The following is a 20,445-nucleotide window of genomic DNA, read 5'->3' on the forward strand; positions in this document are numbered from 1 at the left end:
ATATTAGCCTACCCCTCCTCATTTTTTTTTATTCTATACCTGTATCCTCCCATCCCTCGAGGATGAGGATGATTTGGAAGTTAATTTTTTTCTTTTTGTTGTTTACTGAAGTAAAAGTTCCACTGTTGGGTCCATAGTTTTCAGAGTGCAAAAAGAATTAAGAATTTCCAAAATGAGTTGCATATATCTGAAAATGTAACAGTATAAACCTCTGGGTTCTGTCATAGCCTGCTTGAGAAGGTGCGGTAGATCAAATCATACTTAACTCATCAAAGGGGAATCGGCAGGTAAAATAGCAAGAACAGCATGTACAGTCACAAAGTTGTAATATAGGTTTGGTTTCATGAACTGTCTTATGCAAAGTAATAGAAACACCACTTTTCCTAAGCATTTCTGGTGTCGCTGTTGAAGACTGGAAGCTGAGACTAAAACTTCAGAATCAAAAGAGGTAGTTAATCTGGGAAGCCAACTTCATATAAATTTGTTTATAAATGGGATATTTCAGTGGAGAAAGTTGGGTGGATTGTGTCATTGCACTTACTATATTATATGGAGGAAATGAGGAAAGATTAAGAACCACAGAACCTCAGTAGTGAAACCAATAAGGAATACCGCATTTTACCTGACCAGGTTCTCTCATTCCTTTGCCTCCCTCCTCTTCCTCTTTTCTACTTTATTTCTAATGGCCTGTCTTTGTGAGGCCATGACAACAAATGTTCTTATATCTTTTTTTAGTTTTTCGAGACAGGGTTTCTCTGTAGTTTTGGAGCCCGTCCTGGCACTAGTAGACCAGGCTGGCCTCGAACTCACAGAGATCCGCCTGCCGCTGCCTCCCGAGTGCTGGGATTAAAGGCGTGCGCCACCACCGCCCGGCATGTTCTTATATCTTAAAAGTTTTGTTGTACAACAAAGTATGTAATAAGTCATTTGTTGAGTGAGTGGCTGAGTGAGAAGTCCAGTTTTCAACTTAATAGTAATAAACAGTTCAGACTACAGAGTTGAAGTGATGGACGTGTTCTCCAAGCCTACTGTTGTTCCTTGACCAACCTTAACCAAGAGTTAATTTGCAGCCGATTCTTTACCTTCACACAACTTTTGTAGGGAGGAGACAATCAAAGTCAGAAGGAATCCTTATAAATGCTTGTTAGTAATTAGATAAAGATAAATAGTGGGTAGATCTCAGGAGCAATTTGCACCCTTTCTGCAAGTCATTGATTGGGCTATTGTGCCATGGTGCTTATTTTCCATCTAGGTCCTGCTGGAGTAGTCAGATATATATATCTTCTACCTCTGTAACTTGTAACTGAAGATTTCTTTCCCTCTTTGGTGGTACTGGGGATGAAACCTGGTGCTTTGTGAGGTCTAAGTACTCTGCCTTCTGTTTATACCCCTATACTAAGGACACTGCCTCCCCCAAGAAAGGGTTTCTCTTTGTAGCCCTGGTTATCCTAGAACTTGCTCTAAAGAGCATGCTGGCCTTGAACTCAGTTCTGCTTGTCTCTGCTTCCCAAGTGCTCGAATTAAAAGGTGTGGATCACCACCACTTGGCTCAAGAATACTTTTTAAAGCCTCAAATTGGTGTTTGGTTTGAAATTAAATCTTTAGTAGATATATCTAACAGTAAAAGACAGTGAGCCAACTCTAGGTTGTGTGTGTGTATGTTGGTATATTTTTATGAATATGTCTTGGAATGAAAAAGAAACAATAGAAACGTGAAAAGTGTTGTATTGGAGAAGGAAGGAGATACATGTGAATTAGGGCTCTCTAGGATATAACTAAAGTCTGGTGGTATAGAATATGGTAGCCCTGGAGGGGAAGGCAACTCACTTAAGTCAGATTGCCTGGATTCTTCCATGGGTTGGTATTTTGTGTTAAAATGAATGAAAAAGTCTTTCTCTCAGGCTTAGAGCATTTATTTGGGGGGTGTTCTGGGTTGTATTGCATCCATTTATTATTAAAAATGTGTGCCCTTGTACTGGATTTAATAAGATTTTTCTTCAGCACTATAGTACGTTTCTTCACCTGAAAATCCCATGTATTTTGATGCCATTTCTATGGCAACTAGTGAATTCTCAAGGGAGCAGGTTCTATTTTTGTTTCTAAAATGATAACAGGATTATTGAAGGCATATCTAAAATTCTGTTGTAAGCCAGTGCTGAGTTATAAAGAGAATTGAGCTTACCCACTACAAATTTTTAAAAATTAATTTTATTACTGCTTAACCTGACTGGCTCTGGGACTCACCAAGTAGAGTAGGCTCTTCTTGAACTCACAGAGATTTCCTTGCCTCTGCTGCCTGAGTGCTGGGATTAAAGGTGTATACCACCACTTCCCACTGTGTCCTTTTAATAATCTACATGTCCCTCTACATAGTTTGCTATTAGAGTTTGGGGCCATAGGCCTTGATAGGATATGTTTCTTTTACATGTATGTCTGCACCACAGAAGGGGAGGGCATAAGATCCCCCAAGAACTGGAGTTAACAGACAGTTGTGACCACCTGATGTGGGTGCTGAGAACTGAACCTGGACACTCTGGGAAAGCAGCAATGCTCTTTTTGTTTTGTTTTGTCCCAAATAGATCCTTAGTAAAATAATGACTTTATTCTTTGGGAATGCAAATTTGTATATAGAGTATATAAATCTTGGTGCATTCAGTGTGGTAGTCCACTCCTCTCTCAAAAACTGAGGGTTGGGCTGGAGAGATGACTCAGTGGTTAAGAGTACTGGCTGCTCTTCCAGAGGTTCTGAGTTCAATTCCCAGCAACCACACGGCGGCTCACAACCATCTGTATTGAGATCTGGCGTGCGAGCATATATGCAGCCAGAATGTTGTATGCATAACTAACTAACTAACTAAATCTTGCCGGGCGATGGTGGCACACGCCTTTAATCCCAGCAGAGGCAGGCGGATCTCTGTGAGTTCAAGACCAGCCTGGTCTACAGAGCTAGTTCCAGGACAGGCTCCAAAGCCACAGAGAAACCCTGTCTCGAAAAACCAAAAATAAAATAAAATAAATAAATAAATCTTTTTAAAAGATATTTATTTATTTATTTATTATGTATACGTCTGTGTGTATGTCTGCAGGCCAGAAGAGGGCATCAGACCTCATTGCAGATGGTTGTGAGCCACCATGTGGTTGCTGGGAATTGAACTCAGGACCTTTGGAAGAGCACACAGTGCTCTTAACCACTGAGCCATCTCTCCACCCCCAAAATAAATAAATCAAAAAAAAAAAAAAAAACAACTGAGGGTTGGTAGTGTAGCTCAGCAGTAAAGCACTTGTCTACAGAGTCCCATCTGTAATATAGCAGGGGATGGAAGTAGGAGAGAATATACTTAGCTTTCCAAAAGCTTGGGGTTACAGAATTGTACCATTTTTGCCAGCTCAAGAAGGCATCTGTTTTTAACTTGTTTATTATGTTTCAAAAACCAAATTTCTTCAAAAAGTAAAAATTGTGACTGCTTCTTTCCTTTCACCTCAGGAAACTTGTCTTGACTTCTTGCTACTACCTGTGACACCCTGTGAGGTATCTCTCTGTCTGGACCTGGTTATATAGGTAGTGTGCCATGGCGTACAAGTCATTGTCCCCATAAGCCACATCTGTCTTAGCTTTTGTTTTTGTAGCTTGTCAGATTTAGCTGCATGGTACAGTTTAGAGTCAGGAAAAATGCTTTTTCAAATCTGGGGCATGAAAACAAATGCACCTAATCTTGGAGTTCATTCTTTTGAGACAGGGTTTCATGTAGCTGCTCTTGAATACCTTATCTTCCTGCCTCAACAGGTGCGCACCAGCAGCTAGAAAACCTACTCTTCTACTAGAATCATTTGAAGATAACACTGCCTGGTAGGCTTCTGACGTAGGCATCAGTTGAACTGAATCTAGAATGTAAATAACACAGGCATGAGAATGATGGGATAAGGGAGAGCTAACAAAGACAAGCTGAGGTAGAACACTGGACACATTTCTGATTCAGTTACTTGAGTTGTTTTCTTTTAGAGTGTTATGGACAGAGGAATTTATTGGAGCCAGGAGTGCATGCCTGTTGGATTTCTTTGACGATCTCACCAATAATTTTGCCTGTCTGTGGAAGGCCCAGCAATCTATTTCTGTGACCTTTCTGTTCCCTAAGCAGATAATTCTGTAGGCATGTTTCCCAGCAATAAAAGAATTCATTCACGGCATTCACAGAGCGGTATGTTCAGTGGTCTGCCTTCACATCCCTGAGGGGTCCTGAATGTTCCCTCACTTATGGCAGAGCACTGACTTGTGTATACTAGTTGCTCAGCTGTTGTGACAAGAAGAGAGAATGCTATATATAAAGCTCATAGATTTCTGTACCCCTTTGGAGAAGCCATGTAATGATGTAAAGAGTTAGATTCTAGAAATTTATTTATGGTTAATTGGCCATATCCGTTAGTGTATTTTCCTTGTTATAAGGTTTTCCTTCAGTTTCTGCTATATGTGGAACTATTAAAGTACCTCACTTTAATATTTTTTAGAGTGGATTTCTGCTGCTTCCTTTGCATATATACTATTTATTTGACTCTTTGAGAACAAACTTGTTTTCCCCCTACTTTAAGCTGACAATAGCCTAAGACCATGTGACTCCTAACAGCCACCTCCAACCTGCTGTGCTATGTTCTCTTTAAACTCGATGCTTGAAAATCCAATCCATTCCAAGCTCTTAACTCTTTTTTTTAATTTGTTTTTTTGAGACAGGGTTGGTTTCTCTGTAGCTTTGGAGCCTGTCCTGGAACGCACTCTGTAGACCAGGCTGGTCTCAAGCTCAAAGAGACCCACCTGTTTCTGCCTCTCGAGTGATGGGATTAAATATGTGTGCAACCACCGCCCAGCTCGTTCCAAACTCTAAATTACTTTTGAGTCTTACTCAGTCGTTTCCTTCCCCTCTTGGAGGATGTGTGCACTAGGAATTGAAATAAGAGCTTTGTACATGATAAACGTGTGCTTCACACTGATCTATGTCCTTAGCACCCCCTTCCCCTTTGTGGTTTTTTTCTGGTCCTGTAGTAGCCTCTCCGCTAAACTTGTTGCTGTTCCCTTCCTCTCAACAAAGATCTCAAAGGGTTTGTATTGATGTGTACTTAGTAAGATGACTAGCTAGTAGACAGATTGCCATCCCTGTGGGAGCATGGTCTTCTCTTTTTAGTTACCTCAGTTTCTCTCATATTTGAGGAGAAAAATCTCATCAGATGTAAGAAACCAAATGCAGCCAAGACTGCTTTCATTGTGGTTGGTTTTATACTGGCTTTCTGTTCTATCTAGCATCTAATATTGGATTTTAACTTAGGGACTTTTAATTAAAAGTTTTGTTTTTGAGAAGGTCTCACGTGTAGGTAAAGCTGGCTTCAAATCTAGGAACCTCGTAATTCAGCCCCTATGGTCCTAGGAGTACATGTACACACACCATAGTGCTTTTTGGAAGCTTTCAAATCCTTAAGAAAGATTCATCAGTTAAAATTGTGCTTTATTTACTTTTTTTCTTCTCTGTCCTCCTTATGAGGTCTTAACTATGTTGCCCAGGTTGGCCTTTAATTTTGTGCTTTAGAGATCTTCCTCTTACCTCAGCCTCTAAAGTAGTTCAGACTACTCTTGTGTCACCATGCCTCTTGTAATTCACCTCTCTCCCAAAGCTTCAGATGTGATATTATACTTTCTCTGTAATTTCACGAGACAGGGTTTCTCTGTGGTTTTGGAGCCTGCCCTGGAACTAGCTCGTGTAGACCAGACTGGTCTCGAACTCACAGAGATCCGCCTGCCTCTGCCTCCCGAGTGCAGGTATTAAAGGCGTGCACCACCACCGCCTGGCTCACAAAAATCTTTATTCTTTAAACTAACTTACTTTCTTTCTTTCTTTCTTTCTTTCTTTCTTTCTTTCTTTCTTTCTTTCTTTCTTTCTTTCTTTATTTTGGTTTTTCGAGACAGGGTTTCTCTGTAGCTTTGGAGCCTGTCCTGGAACTCCCTTTGTAGACCAGGCTGGCCTCGAACTCACAGAGATCCGCCTACCTCTGCCTCCCAAGTGCTGGGATTACAGGCATGTGCCACCACCGCCCGGCTCACAAAAATCTTTATGAAGATGGCTCAGTGAATAAAGCACTTGCTGTGCAAATATGAGGAATAGAGTTGGGATTCCACAATCTTTGTAAAAGCAATGGAGATGTGTGGCTGTCAACTGTTGTCCTAGCACTAAGGAAGGAGGGGTAGGATCACCAGGATAAGCTGGCTAGTTAGAGTAGGTGATCACCAAACTGAGTTCATAGAGAGATCCTGTCTTAATATGAGTTCAATCAAGGAAGATACCCAGTATCAATTTCAGGCCTATAGGCACATATCACACACACAGACACATGTATACCTGTATGCATGCTAAAATGAAATAATGAGGGCAATCTTGTCAGATGTGGTGAATGCTTGTAATATAGGTACTTAGAAGACAGAACCAAAGGATCATGAATTCAAGGCCAGCCCAAGCAACCTTGTCTCAGTAGACAAACAGGACATTTCTTTTTTTTAAACAGGACATTCTTGTAATCAGGGATGGATGCAAATGGATATTTATATACCTTACAGCATCATGGTTTATAATAACCACACAAACTGAAAAAAAAAAAGAAAGAAGGAAAGAGGGGGTGCATCCAAGTAACTACTGCCAGTTGATCTATATGCGCATTTCTGACTGTAGATTTTTGAGTGAAAATTTTTCTTCGAATTTGAGTTGTACAGTGTGGAGTGCCAAGATTAGGTATGGAACATTAAACATTTTTAAAAATTATTTTGGGGGCTGGAGAGATGGCTCAGTGGTTTAGAGCATCGCCTGCTCTTCCAAAGGTCCTGAGTTCAATACCCAGCAACCACATGGTGGCTCACAACCATCTGTAATTAGGTCTGGTGCCCTCTTCTGGTCTGCAGACACACACACAGACAGAATATTGTATACATAATAAATAAATAAATATTTAAAAAAATTATTTTGGGGGTTTGTGAAAGAACACAAGTGATTATGTGAAAGCCAGAGGGTAACTTTTGGGTGTTGGTTCTCCTGTGGGTTATGGGGATCAAACGTAGGTTGTCACACTTGTATGGTAAGCCCTTTTACCTATTGGGCTATCTCCCTTCCTCCAACCCTGCTTCTTTTTCTTGTTTGTTTCAGAAGACAAGGCTGGCCTCCAGGCCTAGCCAATAATGTGATTAATGTTATAAACATCACATGTTGAAATACTTTGGACATAAGAGGTTTAGCAAGCAAGCTATTGACTTTACCTCATAATGTGCCGTATGATAATGTCATCACATTTCTGTGGATACACATGGATACAGTGTCATTGATGGAATTTCCATTTCTGGGGCATTCCACTAGACCCTCTTAACTTTCCGTCCTATGCTGATGCAGAAGTCTTTTGTCCTTTGAATTCTTGGCTGATATCTCATTTGTCCTACTGAGATCTCAGGCTGTTTGAGTGCCCCATTGCCTGCCCAGTCTCCTCCCACTCCACCAAGTGTTAAGTCTAATAAATAAGGCTACTTCTAGTGTGTCCCTACTTATACCCTGCTATTTAAGATATTTTTAATGTATTTTTCCTCCTAGACTGGAAACATTTACCAACCAGGGAGATGGGGAAGAGAAAAAAAAACCCAAAAGACAAAGATAGATTATTATATTTTTTTCCTCCTCTGGTTTTAGTCTGTTGTTCTGTACTTTAAACTTATTACGTGAATATTAGTTTTATCTTTTTAGTTCTTATACAGAAGCAACAAGGAGTTCCATGGAGTACTACATTTTCATCTGCTGTGTGATAGTTTCTGCTTGGAGTTTGTTTTGCTGTGGGCTGAAAGTTCCCTATTGATAAACAGCTTTCCTCTTTTTCTTTTCTTTCTTTCTTTTCTTTCTTTCTTTTCTTTCTTTCTTTCTTTCTTTCTTTTTTTTTTAAATTTCGGGTTTTGGAGTAGGAGCTCATGTATCCCAGATAGGCCTCAAACTGTTTCTGAAGCCAAGAACAACCTTGGACTTCTGATCCTTCCCACCCCCATCCTGGGTGAGTATAGGTATAGTCATAATGCTACCATGCCCAGATTATATGACTCTATCAACTCACCTATGTTCCAAGTCTAGCTTTTTCTTATTTAGACCCACAAGATGAGTAGTCTGCAGAGGAGTAAGGTTCTAAGTCTAAGATGCATGCCAACCTGTGTTCCTGAGGTTCCTCTGGATACCTAGATACACCAGGGAGGGGTTGATTATTATTGCCCTTTCACAGAGACAAGGGCGATTGGGAAAACCCCAAGAGGAAATGAGATATGCCTTATGTTACCTGCTTTTTTTCCTGTACCACTTCCCTCTTACTAGTGTTGGTTGGGGTTACTTTGTGGAAGGAAGATGGATTTAATGTCAAATGCAACATTATTTCTTGCGAGGTCATAGCTCTTACTCAGGGATTTCTCTTTTCTTTCTTTCTTTCTTTCTTTCTTTCTTTCTTTCTTTCTTCTTCTTCTTCTTCTTTTTTTTTTTTGGTGGGGATGCTGCTTTTAACTGTTTTAATTTTAAAATGATGTAGGGTTTATTTCCATTCAGCCCCAGTCATACTGGAAGTTACTGAGAAGGTGTAAGTGCAAGCACCCCTTTCAAACTGACTTTGGTTAATTTTCTTCTCAGTAAAAAATGGAACATTGGCTGAGGACTCTGCTGCAAGTTCTTATTATTCTTAAGAAGAAAAAAAAAAGAAAGCTGTTTTGTCAGGCCAGGCATGGTGGCACACACCTTTAATTCCAGCACTCAGGAGGCAGAGCAGGCAGATCTTTGAGTTCAAGGCCAGCCTGGTCTATAGAGTGAGTTACAGAACAGACTCCAAAGCTACAGAGAAACTCTCTCTCGAAAAATAAACAAACAAAACCCCACTATTTTGTAACATTTTCCTTTCCACTTCTCTTCAGAAAGTCTGGAATTCTGTGGAACAGTGCCTACAAACTAGCTCTCAGGCTAGTTGGAGTTTCATTCTTACCTTTTTGCCTGTCTGTTTGCTTTCACATTGTGGTAACAGAAGAAAAGATTGTTTTGAGAGACCTATGTTCATCATGCACAGCTGTGACAGTATTTACTCTGTGCTCCTTTACGAGTAAAGTTAGCTCAGCAAGCTTGATCACGTCCATACCAGTGTTTGGTTTGTTTTAATCAAAACAAACCACTGCATGTTCTTCCAGAAACCTTTTAAATTTATGAATTTAGGGGTGGGGGAGGTTCAAGACAGGGTTTATCTGTAGCTTTGCAGCCTGTAGACCAGGTTGGCTTCAAACTCACAGATAAATTCATGAATCTTTCTCTCCAGATTTAGCTGTCAGTGCCATGATGTGACCTCTGTCAGCTTTTTTTCCCCCAATTATACACAAGCTGTTTGTCTATCAAGATCACTGGCAACCTTTACAGCGAAGAGGTAAAAAGTTCAACTCTCATATTCCCATTGTAGCTGTCCTGCCTATTGCTAGAATTCTAGTTAGTGTAGTTGTAGCCAGCCCAGCTTCTGCTTTTCCTGGCTATAAGATCTTTTTTGGCCCATGCCTTCCACCTTCCCCATGCCATTGGGGAGGCAGAACTTGAGTGTATATCACATTCCCTTAGCAAAAAGGCTGGCTTATTTTCATCTTCACTTATCTGGTTCAGGAGAAGATTCAGGGTCTGTAGTACTGTAGAGTCTAACTTGGCAGGACCAAGAAAGGAGGGGCAGTATATACAAACCTGCCCAAAAAGGATTAAGGCTTCTAAGAGCTGTCTCAGCACACAGCCACTGCTCCAGGCAGTGCAGTCTGGCTCGTGATATAAGTGTTGTTCTCACCAGCTGCAAGAACTAGTCAGAAAAGTAATCCCGGTTGTACTTCCCCACTGACACAGATTGCACAATTAAATGGTGCTATCATCATAATTGTGAAGTAGCCACTACTCTAGGACCAGGAAAGGAATGGGCCTTTTCACACTCATGTTGTATAACTAGTGTTTCAGCAAAGATGTTCGTAGGGCAGGGAAAAATATGCTGCAACTTGACTAGTAATGAGAAATTATGTGTGTGTTTAATTTTTTTATTTCTTTTTGAGATTGTAATATGATTAGATTATATCATTCCTCTAGTCCCCCCTCCCAATATGTCCCTCCTTCTTGTCCTTTTTCAAATTCATGGTCTTTTAAAATTGGTCATTGTTCACATGCATATGCGTATGCATATATATATTTTTAAGTATAAATAAAACCTCAGTGTATGCAAAGTGACTTTTGTTTTCAAGGTTGACCATTTGGCATTATTAGATAACCACTTGGTGTGTTTTACTCTCCCACTGTCAGCATTCCTTAGTTGCCTATGTTCTTTGTGTAGGATTGGAGCTTTGTGACCTGCTCTCAGCATGTCTATCGTTTGTCCTTGTTCAGCTTGAGTTTAGGCTGTTATGTTGGTGAGACATCATGAGTATAACTTGGCATTACTAGGAGTCAGTCTCACAGCAATCTTCCTGATCCTCTCTAGCTCTTACAACCTTTCGACCACCTCTTCCAGAGTGTTCCATGAGCTTTAAGGTACAGGAGTGTTTTTAGTTGTATTCATTAGTACTGGTCTCTATAAATTTCTGCATTTTGATTGGTTGAGGTTTTCTGTAATTGTCTCTGTTGTAAAGAGAAGTTTCATTCACGAGAAGTGAGAACTGTATTCCTCTGTGGGCATAAGGACAAATATTTAGAAGGTAGTTAGGGATTATACTGATCTAGTTAAGTGGTACTTGTAGTTTCTCCTCCAAGATATATGACTTCACTAGCCCTTGGTAGTTGGCTAAGTTTCTAGTACGAAATATAATTTTCCCTCCTGTTGAACAGGTCTTGAGTGCAATCTTGATAGCTCTTGGCTACCACGAAGGGTTGTGTGCTGTGCTTGCCGGTCATCAATGTGTTTCATTGGAGGCATACCTGGTTTGGTCTGTTTGTTGCTTCCCTACTTTGGAAGCTTGCATAGTACCTTCAGGTACCATGAAAAGCTAGTTTTCAGTGAGGAGGCATTCAGGTCAGTTCCAGTTCTGTGCCCTGTGTCTGAAGTACATGATGTATTCAGAAATAGGAACTTTTCTTCCGTCTCTCCAGAGTAACCAAAGGCATAGCAATAGCATGCATGTTTGGGAGTCTCTTAAACTGCCCTAATGAACAAAGAGGGCTTCTCATGCCTGTTTGGAGCTTTTTTTATTAGGTGGATTTTGGATCTAGGAGGGAACATTGCGAGCCCAAATGAGAAAATATCATTAATTAATATATATACATATATATATTTATACACAAACATAATGTGTATATTGGTTTTTCTTTAGTGAATAAGTTAATAGTATGACTTTTATTCTTACTGTTATTTTATCCTCCCTTTTTTTTCTCCATTCTCCCTCCCTAAGTACTCCCACACATTTGCCAGATCAGATCACTTACATCCTGCTATTCACCTCTCTAGTGTTCCCCCAGCCCCTTACCCTGGCAGTGGTCCCTTTCTTACTTCCCTAAGTTTTACTACAGTTACTCCAGGGCATGTACTCATGAGAAATAAGATGAAACATTTGTCTTTCTGCATCTGGGTTACCTCACTCTATGTTGTTCCATCCATTTATCTGCAAAGTCCTTGTTCATTTTTCTTTATTATTGCCAGTATCAGTGCTCCTTACCTCTTTGTTTTTCTTTGTGATAGACTCTGTCATTGCCTCAAGTGCTTTATGCAGATAACCTTGTGCTTATAGAAAGGCACCATGCTTTAAGGATATATGTGAATTTGAATGTATTTTTCCTATGTGCCTGGAACTGACCATATTGGCCAGCAGGAAACAAGTTTAAACTATATCCTTTCAGGCCTCTTCTTATACCCAAGCTTCAGCGGGGAATTGTGCTTTTAATTTTGCCTATAATGATGTGCAATTCTCCTTGCAAACAGATGACCAGTTACCACAAGGTGTCTCCGTTCTGACTGATTTGTTGGGACCGAAAAAATGTTCGGAGATAGCACTACTAGAAATCTGACTTAAGCCCCAGCTCATGATGCTCTATAGTGAGGGTAGGTAGGCCTTCTGAGGGATGAAGTGTTATTAGCCAAGGCAGACGCTCATGGTTATTGCTCTTATGCTTTTGGGGCTGCTCTGAATCAGAGTGCACTAAGTACTCACTACTCCATGTGACATCCATTTGACTGCTGTGTTGTCACGGGTATCATGGTGAAGGTGATGATGCCACTGTCTGGCTTGTAAGGTTTTTGCGAGAATTAAACTAATATAGCTCAAGTCTGTAATACAGAGCATAGAGCATCGTTAGCACATTAAGTAAAGAGATTTTCTACGCTTTAGGGCAGATGATACAGTGATGGCTTTCAATTAATAAACACTCATAACTGTTACCTCCCTGGCATTTTACTGTCTGTGTGTTGTAACTTTAGGAAGAAGGTGAGTCTGACAGGACAAGACAGAACTGATGGTATTACTGGGGCTTCAGTGGACTAGGAGACTGGAACCAGAGAAACAAAGTGGGACTGGTCACATCCACTCAGTTTACTAAACTTCTTAGCAATGGGTAACACATTCCGTACTAGCAGCTGAGGCCTGAGATTAAAGACATTCTCCATCACTGCTGAGCTATCAACTGTTTTTAAAATAGCCTTATCACAATGATAAGAGGGGAGATGGTATCAAAGAATGTCTTTGAGAGGGCTGGTGAGATGGCTGAGAGGTGAAGAGCCCTGACTTCAATCCCATGTGATTTGCAGGCATGCAGGCAGAACACTGTATACATAATGAATGAATGAATCTTTTCTTTTAAAAGTGTCCTTGAGAAGAAGCCATACTTAATCAGAAGTTGGTGAACTTTGGGAGTTATATATTCACATACAGACAGTTTATGTTAATGGATATATATCCTTAATATATTATATATTATAAATATATACACAAATATATATATTTGTGTGTGTATCTCATATATATATATACACACACACACACACACACACACACACACACACACACACACACACAAATTTAGAGGTTCACAGACTTTCACAGCATCCTTAAAAATCTCAAAGTTGGGCCTGTGGAGATGGCTCAGAGATTAAGTACTTGCTATCCAAGCATGAGGACCAGAGTTCAGATACTCAGAAACTCACATAAATGCCAGATGGACACAGTGGCTTTAGGGACAAGTTGGCTAGTAAGGCTTGTCTTATCAGTGAGCTCTTGGTTGGATTGAGAGATTGTCTCAAATCAATTAAGGCGAAAGAGAAATTGTTAATTCTCAAAGTCAACCAAGGGCCTACACACATTGAAACACATGGATATACCCAGCACAAACATAGCCGTGTGTATAAAATAGGTAAAGGTAATTTCTGCCTTTTTATGTGTATGTACCAAAGTAAACACTGTGTCTGGGGCAAAGCATGTATAGAACAGAAATGATCTATTTAGCCTCCCTTCAACATCATCCTCACTAGGCCTCAACCATCTATGCGCCACTCAAGGCTGGCTGACTGGTCTTTATTTAATCATCAGCCCAGTCAGACTTAAGTGAGGTAGATACACCTTTAGTTTAAACTGTGGTACCCTTTCACCATCTCTAATTCTGTGTTGGAGAGATGCCAGGACGAGGCTTTATATTCCATAAAACCCTTCCTCATCCCACTTCTTAAAGAGGGAGAGGTTGCTAGTCCTTGAGCTGTGGTTTATTTATTAGGATTAGTTTATTTCATTAGGTTAGTTGGATTGACAAGTATGAATGAACTTTTTTTTTAATGAGCAATAGCCTTTTATGAGATTTCTTTACTCAGTAACCATGCATTATTTGAGTTACTCAGAAAATGTTCTCAGTAATTGTAAAGCTGTCCAAAGTCAGGTGAATAAGACTTATCTTGCTGATTCTTCCTTTGTAGCCCTGGCCTAAAAGAAGTATTAACTTGACTTTGTGCTTCAAAAGCCACAGTTACAAACAAGGGCTTACACAATCTTACCCTGTCATGCTACCAGCATCCTCTAAAGATCTTTAGGTGAGGAGAGGGTTATGCAGATTTGCAAAACATGCCTTTATTATACCTTCTTCCTTGTGAACTCTGTAGTTCTTGGTGGCTTTGTTTGTTCCTTATAAGCTTCTACTGAGTTCTCTGCCCCTGGCTGTTGATAGGTTATATATACCTATCTTCTGTGCTAGATGGTCAGGCTTTCTGTTGTACTGGGATTGTGTGTAATAGGCATGCATTTTTACTACTGAACTGTGTTCAGGTAGTCTCCTTTTTATTTTTTGTTTTGAGACAGTCTGACTGAGTACTGAGTTGTCCAGACAGGTCTTAAATCTCGTAAACTACCTTCCTTAGCCTCCAGCGCAACCAGGATCACAGGCCCTTATCACCAGGCCTAGCTAGATAGACAGTCTTAGAGAAGCACTAGGGTCCTTTTAATTGGGTTATTACAATTCCGACCAGTTGCTGGCAATTGATTACAATCTTTGGCGTCTGCAGCCAGGGTCACTTGTCTTTTCTAGCGTGGTCTATGTGCTGTGGTCTCTGATGGGACTTTTTTTCTTTCTGTGTAGAGTGCCTGGTGAAGAATGTGATGGGATCTCTAGCATGTCTACGGAGAGCGGCCCTGGGACAAGATTGAGAAATCTGCCAGTAATGGGGGATGGACTAGAAACCTCCCAAATGTCTACAACGCAGGCCCAGGCCCAACCCCAGCCAGCAAATGCAGCCAGCACCAATCCTCCACCTCCAGAGACCTCCAACCCTAATAAGCCCAAGAGGCAGACCAATCAACTGCAATATCTGCTCAGAGTGGTGCTCAAGACACTATGGAAACACCAGTTTGCGTGGCCTTTCCAGCAGCCGGTGGATGCCGTCAAGCTGAACCTCCCTGTGAGTAGCTGGGCAGGGCCTGAACTATCACCACCCTCAGTCTCCTGGTGAAGGCAAATTCTGCAGATGGGTGGAAATGGGTTTAGAGTTGTGGTAAGAACTCTGAACACCAGTATCCACAGTGACCTTTCAGTATATGGTTATAGTAGTCCTGAAAATCAAACAGGAAAAAAAAAGGGAAGATAACTGGCTTAGATATAATACTTCTTAGTTAATTGGGACCCCAGTGAAAGTTGTATAGGAAGAGATTAAAATAAGGTGAACTGAAATCAGAACCCCAACTAGTAGTCCAAACCCTTTTTTTCTCTAAGCTGTGGTTGGTCAGCCTGTGTAGAAAGGGAACTGATTTACTGCAACAGCAGTTACTTGCATCACCACCAAAGCACTGCCAAGCTGGTAAAAATATTGGAGCATCTCCCAGAGAACATGGTTGAAGGGGACTGTGTTATATGTCACCCTCCAGAACATACTTTATCTTGGTTTTTCCTTCCTTTCTCCCCTTCCCTTCCATTTTTCCTTTCTTCAGGGTATCCCATTTGTATACATCCCTAGCAGAAAGCTCTGTAGTCTGAACTAATTCACTGAACCTCAGGGAGTGGTTGGAACAAATGTGTTCATATTTCTAAGTTGCTCTCTGGAATGTGCTGTTTTCATGCACTCCTGGCAAATGTGTTATGTGGATAATGCCATTATCCAAGTTGGGCCTTTGAGAGCTAAAACTCTTCATGTGTCTTTAGTCTCTGCCAGATGTTCAAGTTCTTCAAAATGTGAGACCCTACTCTGGCCTGTCTTGAAAACCATAACTGTGATCAGTGTTCGGTGTGTGTCCACCAAATATGTTTTTTGGCCTTTGGAGACAACCACAGTGACATTCTTAGATCAGATGGGATAGAAGGAACTGGAGGTGGAAGGCGAGTTCCAAAACTTTAAAAGAAAGGCTTTATGGAAAAGAGAATTGCCAGCAGATAGCAGTCCCCAGATTTCTACATCAGAGAACACAGAGAGACAAAAAGAGGAGGGTCTTATACTACCATCCTGCTGGCAGTAGGAAGATGTGACACTGAAGTTGAAGCCAGATTTATGATTGTGTGAGATAGCGAGGATGTGAGACCACTGTTTGAAGAAGCTAGAATAGAAGGTCACTTTGTTATAGGAGAAAACAATGGGGCAGAGGCAGAGAGGCCTCAGGACAGAGTCCAAGGTAGGGGATTGCTAGGGAACTGAGGCTAGGAGGTTACTGAGATATCCTGACCAGTAAGAGTCGTGTGGTAGGGGAAGCTTGACTATTAAAATCTGTCAAGTGCACAGGCTGGAACTCCTGAACTTGTGCTAGAATTTCCCTTTCTTGGGTGGTGTGAATCCTACTCCTCCATTAATTTGGATGTCACCTTTAGCAGCCTTTTTAAAAATAAAAGGACAGAGTCTTGCATGACCCAGACTGGTTGTGAACTTGTTACCTAGTCTCGTCTGGCCTCTGGGCTCCATACCATCCTACCCTTACCTTCTAAGTTCTAGAATCTCACTGATTTTCATGTCTTCAAAGAAGGGCTGCTGGGCAAGAGTGATCTTAAAAGACCTTTATTCAAAGTAGACCTGTATCTAACCAGCTGGTGGCCTAAGAGCTAATGCTTTTCAGGAGCTATTAGAGAGCTATCTTCTAGCTCTACCTTTTGTATTTTTGTATTTATGTCTTCATGTGTAATTTTGACCTTGTCCTGCCTTAAACCTACTCCCTTAGCTCTCAGTTCCTTTTCATCCCCCTGCTCTACTGTTGTCCTTTTTTACCCTTGAACGACTTGCCAGTCTGCAACGCAGGTCCAGATACTATTCTCATAGTTTTGTTCACAGAATAAAATCTGTCCAGATTTCCACAGGAGTTAATTAGTTTTGTCATTAGTTCTCAAGGGAAGGAAGGAGGTTTACAAGACTGATTTTGAGTTGCCTTTTGGTATGGGTGTGCACATGCAGCTCTTACCAAATTAAGGCGCCTGTATGTGCCTCCTCTTACATTGGTAAGTGTCCTTTTCTTTATGGGTATTGGCACAACTCAAAACCTTATTGTCCACTTTATTTTTGGGACAGTATCTTGGTGCTCTCCTCTGTCCCTCAGCCCCCTTTTAAAAGGCTGCATGATTTGATTTCCCTGATACTTATTTAGAATGAAAGGATATTTTAACACCCTGAAAGAGAAGGGGAGCTTATAAGACACCACCCCTACCTGAGGAGCTAATGACAATTGATGGCTGTTGGGGGAAGGACAGTCAATTTTCTTTGGGAATATGTCCACTGGGAGGTTACTGATGCTCCTAATGGTCCTACCCATGTGCATACAGGCAGCACTAATTTGACTTAGTGGAATATTTAAAAAGGATAAAAAGGAGGCCTGGATGAAGGGACTAGGAAATGAGGGCAAGCATGATCAAGATACATATTTTGCATATACAAAATTATCCCCTCTCTTCCTCCCTCTCTCCCTTCCTTTTAGTAAAAAGTATTTGCATTTGTTTTTCTTATGAAGACAACCTGTTAGGTTGTACGTTTGCCATCTAGTGTTTAGGAATCTCTCCTTTACTCACTTTACCTTGAGTTCCTTACTGATACCATGAAAAATTTTTGAGTGTGGTGAGAGAGGGGATTAAGCATAGGTCCAGCATGATGACTGCTCAGGTGACTCTGGCCTTCTTTGATCTGTTTCTCAGGATTACTATAAGATCATTAAAACACCCATGGATATGGGAACAATAAAGAAGCGCTTGGAAAACAACTATTACTGGAATGCTCAGGAATGTATCCAGGACTTCAACACTATGTTTACAAATTGTTACATCTACAACAAGGTGAGATGTGGCAGGGGGCAGGGGTCCAGCTTGGGAATGAGAGGTAAAGATGGGGCACTTGTCGGGATCCTAGGGGCAGTGTTGCTGGGAGCAGCTGGGCTGTAAGTATGATAGTAAGATACTTGCAGAAGTAGGGTGATGGGACCTGTAATTGTGCCTAGGACAGGGTGTTTCTTTTGTGGGGAGGAGGGTACTATCCTTATTAGCCTGAAGTACCTGCCTCTAGTACTCTGGGGATTTTATTTTAGTTCTTGAGCATGTCTGATAGAGAACATATGAGGACAGACGACACTAGATAGTCCATTGGGATGGTGTAAATTGTTAGATGAAAGAACCTGTGCAACTACAGTCTTGCAGAGGTGTGCTCAAGCACAAACCTTGATTTGAGAATGCACAGTGGGGTTAATTGCAGACCCCCACCTATTCTGTGGGTCACAGTCTCCTGGAACTGTGGACATGGCCATAATATTGAGTGTCCCCCTGGTCTTATATATAGACCCAAGGGTCACTTCCTAACCCCCTAGCCAAACGTTTCGGCTCGGCTATGCCATGAAGCCAGATCATTTGTTTACAGTTCAGACCACAGATGTGATTAAAGCCAACCCTTTCAAATAGAACGACTCTGGAGGGAGACACTATACAGAACTCAGCTTTTGACCTCTGCTCGTGTAGTGGGTAAAATTGCCCAGAAGAGATGGGTAGGTGAGTTTCTTGAAGTTTACTGTGTTTTGTAAAGCCTTAGTCCTCACTTAGGTGAACAGCAAAATGTACAGACTAGACCCTCAGTTGAGAGCTGAATGGGGACAGCATGTTTTGGACTTGGTGATTAGAGTGGAAATCCATAAAGGCATTGTGATAAAGGCTTCATTTAATCCCACTGAGCTGCCTCTAGGGCATGTTGGGGAGCATTGTTTGAGCCCTAAAAAGCATTCGTCACAAGAAATGCTATGTAATTTATTTCTAGTGAATTCATTTGAGTTGTATTTGAAGAAACCCCAAAGTCAAGGAGTATAGAGACAGACCGGGTTGGTAGGTACATAAGGCACAAAGATGGTTTCTTGGAGCTTAAAACTGAAAGAGAAACACAGTTGGAGAGATCTTGTTAGGGGTACCTAGTAGCATAGCCTTTATGGCCCCTTGGAATCCAGATTATGGAAGGAGCCTAGATACAATGCTCCATGTGTTGGGGCATGGGGGTGGCCTTGGTGTCCTGTCTACAAAGATGGGAAGAGGGGGCCTTCCAGCTCTACCCCACCTGTTTCCTCATCCAGCCTGGAGATGACATCGTCTTAATGGCAGAAGCTCTGGAGAAGCTCTTCTTGCAAAAAATTAATGAACTACCCACAGAAGAAACTGAGATCATGATAGTCCAAACAAAAGGAAGAGGACGAGGGAGGAAAGAAACAGGTAGGGTATTTGAAATAGCAAGTAAATCAGCTGTTTTCTCCCTTATCTTTGCCTATTTTTCAAGTTTAGAAGAATATCAGGGATTACTGGTGACAGGAAATATTGGAGTGCTGTTTAAACAGGATGGGTTTAGTTTTATTATTGCCTATGCTTTCAGGGGTCTCACAAATCTGTCTCCCCACAGCAGAAGTCACTGGGTCCTGAGTGGTTGATGGACTTAGGTAATAAAGAAAGCACTGTTTGAATTCTTCACCTTCAGTGTTGTAGATTTTTTTAAACTATTGAGCCCTGCTTTTCCATTTTAGAATAAAGAAATTAACCTGACCAGTGGGTATTGTAACTAGTGTCCTAATCCTAAAATCTTAAGGTTTATTATCTGAATTGCTAGTTATGTTTGCCTCTGATGCACAGTCATTTGAAGCCAATAACTTACTCTATTCCTTGTCTGTCTGCACATTCTGCCTCCTCTATCTATGTCTGTGTCCTTTATGATTCTGAGCTGCAAAAAGAGTGATAGTTTTCAGATGACTCCTGGATGTGAGTTTGCTTCTTTGTAGAGATGTTTTTAGCCTGGCCTCCCACCTTGCTCCAAAGTGGCAAAAACACACACTAAATCCAATGTAGCTTTTGAAATAACCAAAGAAAACCAGTCACTCACATGGATGCTTCCCTTCAAACTCCCCCCCCCCCCCCCCCCCCCCCGCTTTTTTCCCTTCTTTCCTCTCCACCCTTTTAGACAGTTCTATGTTAATTCAGACTCTTTGTGTCTCTTGAGTATTGTCATTACAGATGTACACTATGATGCAAAGCCATTCTTTTGGCACATACACATAATAAGTCATATCCCTTCCTTCCCCATACATTCAGAGTCTACCCCTCACTTTTTGGGATCAACAGTTAGGATTCTTCGTACGCAGGGCAGGCATGAAAATGTCTTCTCTACAGGTACTAGATGAGACCCAGGCTTGGTGACTAGATAAGAAAATTGGGAAACTAAATAGATCTTCCCCTCTTGCTCTTCATATGGTATCTCGACACACTGCTCCAGGGCAGCCGTAGCTGCAGAGTGCCCTTTCTTTCCTTTTTCCCTTCCCTTCCCCTACTTTTCCCTTTCTTCCTAAGACAAGGTCTGTATTAATATATCCTGGGTTGGCCCCAAACTCTCAATCCTTTGTACGTTGGCTTCCTCATTGCTGTGATTACAGGCTTTGAAGACTTGCTTTTATAGGGTGTTGGGTTTGTTCTCTTTCGACAGCATCCAATGTGTAGAGGATGTGGTAGTATGGGGTGTAGT

The 20,445-nt window shown here is 41.2% G+C and overlaps 1 protein-coding gene across 9 annotated transcripts in view; it reads left to right on the forward strand.

The window, feature by feature from the left end:
- Positions 1–20,445, forward strand: part of Brd4 (bromodomain containing 4) — a 74,975-nt gene that overhangs the window by 26,569 nt on the left and 27,961 nt on the right. For all 9 annotated transcript variants that reach the window (XM_075984273.1, XM_075984277.1, XM_075984279.1 and 6 more), the window contains exons 2-4: positions 14,589–14,907; positions 17,607–17,744; positions 19,016–19,151. In XM_075984273.1, the coding sequence (XP_075840388.1) occupies positions 14,623–14,907; positions 17,607–17,744; positions 19,016–19,151 (559 nt within the window). In that variant the 5' untranslated portion in view covers positions 14,589–14,622. The remainder of the gene's footprint in view (positions 1–14,588; positions 14,908–17,606; positions 17,745–19,015; positions 19,152–20,445) is intronic.

The sequence above is a fragment of the Microtus pennsylvanicus genome, chromosome 8 (genome assembly GCF_037038515.1).
Source record: "Microtus pennsylvanicus isolate mMicPen1 chromosome 8, mMicPen1.hap1, whole genome shotgun sequence".
Lineage (NCBI taxonomy): Eukaryota > Metazoa > Chordata > Mammalia > Rodentia > Cricetidae > Microtus > Microtus pennsylvanicus.